We start from the raw sequence: 1163 nt of genomic DNA, 5'->3' as shown, positions 1-1163 counted from the left end.
ATAATTCTTGGTGCTCTCTTCCTCGTCATTCAGGCAGAATTGGTATATTGTTGAAGGGGTGTACTTATTTTTATCCAGAGAAACTGTTGCAGTAGAAATTTGCATCGATCAAATATTTTATTCTTTAGTGACTTGAAATAAATTGTCTAGATTATTTACATTTTGGCTTGGACTGGTAACTAAAACTTTTGATTAGCATAGTTTTATTGAGATTAACATGATTAACATAAATTTATAAGTTTCAATTCGCGTTGAAATTTAATTGAAAGTTTCTAAAACAAATAAAAACAACTGCCAATATTAACCGTCGTATAGTAAACTATAATTTTTTGGATCATTATCACATTTACGAAGTTGTGCCTGCATGAAGAGTTCAACTCTATTCGTACAATAGCATTTTTTCTATAAATTAATTAACATTCAAATGAAAATCGTTAATTCTGAATTTGCCGGAAGATAATAAAATTTCCAATTTTATATATTTTTCTCAAAATAGCGGTGTGATGGGGGAATGTTTAATGTGCCTGGACCTGCTGTTGCACTGACCGGAATCGAATACAAGAAGAACCTCCAGTTTATGTTCAGCTGGCATATGCTGATTCTGATATCAATTCTGAAATTTGGTCTGAACTGAATAGTCAGTGCCGGATCGTGTGTTGGGCCCTTACAACATGCAATGTGTTGAAGCATGAAGTCAAGCGTCTTTGGATGCACCGTGTTTTTGTTGTAAGCACTAATAAATATATTCTTTAATTTTATTATTTTAAATATATCTTGAATTAAAATCAACTAAATATGACACAAAGTAAAAAAAATTTGCTAACTAACTTTTGACACGAAGCAATATTTACACATATTTTTGAAGCATGTTTCTTGGCACATTAATACGGATAGATGAATCTGGACCTTATGTAGCAAAGAAAACGAGATAACATTGAAACAACCGACCAGAACAACTTGGTTTACTATAAATTTTTACGTGATTTATATAATTATATATATATATATATATATATATAATTATATAAATCTCTATATATATATATATATGCCCATCTTGCGACCGAATGGGTTCGTAAACAACGCGATGTTGTTCTTACCTATTGGTCGCGACACCTCAATTTGAGTTTCTTGGTTACAATAATTGAGTTGTGTTATCTTAA

The 1163-nt window shown here is 30.8% G+C and overlaps 1 protein-coding gene across 1 annotated transcript; it reads right to left on the bottom strand.

The window, feature by feature from the left end:
* Positions 1–300: 300 nt before the first annotated feature.
* HELRODRAFT_177780 (hypothetical protein) lies at positions 301–855 on the bottom strand (the record flags this gene model as incomplete). Its single annotated transcript, XM_009025931.1, has 3 exons — positions 301–402; positions 547–747; positions 829–855. 3 exons carry the CDS (start codon positions 853–855, stop codon positions 301–303), a joined length of 330 nt encoding a protein of 109 aa, XP_009024179.1.
* Positions 856–1163: the final 308 nt, after the last annotated feature.

Source organism: Helobdella robusta, assembly GCF_000326865.2.
Source record: "Helobdella robusta unplaced genomic scaffold HELROscaffold_44, whole genome shotgun sequence".
NCBI classification, from domain to species: domain Eukaryota; kingdom Metazoa; phylum Annelida; class Clitellata; order Rhynchobdellida; family Glossiphoniidae; genus Helobdella; species Helobdella robusta.
This window is presented reverse-complemented; position numbering and strand designations above follow the sequence as displayed.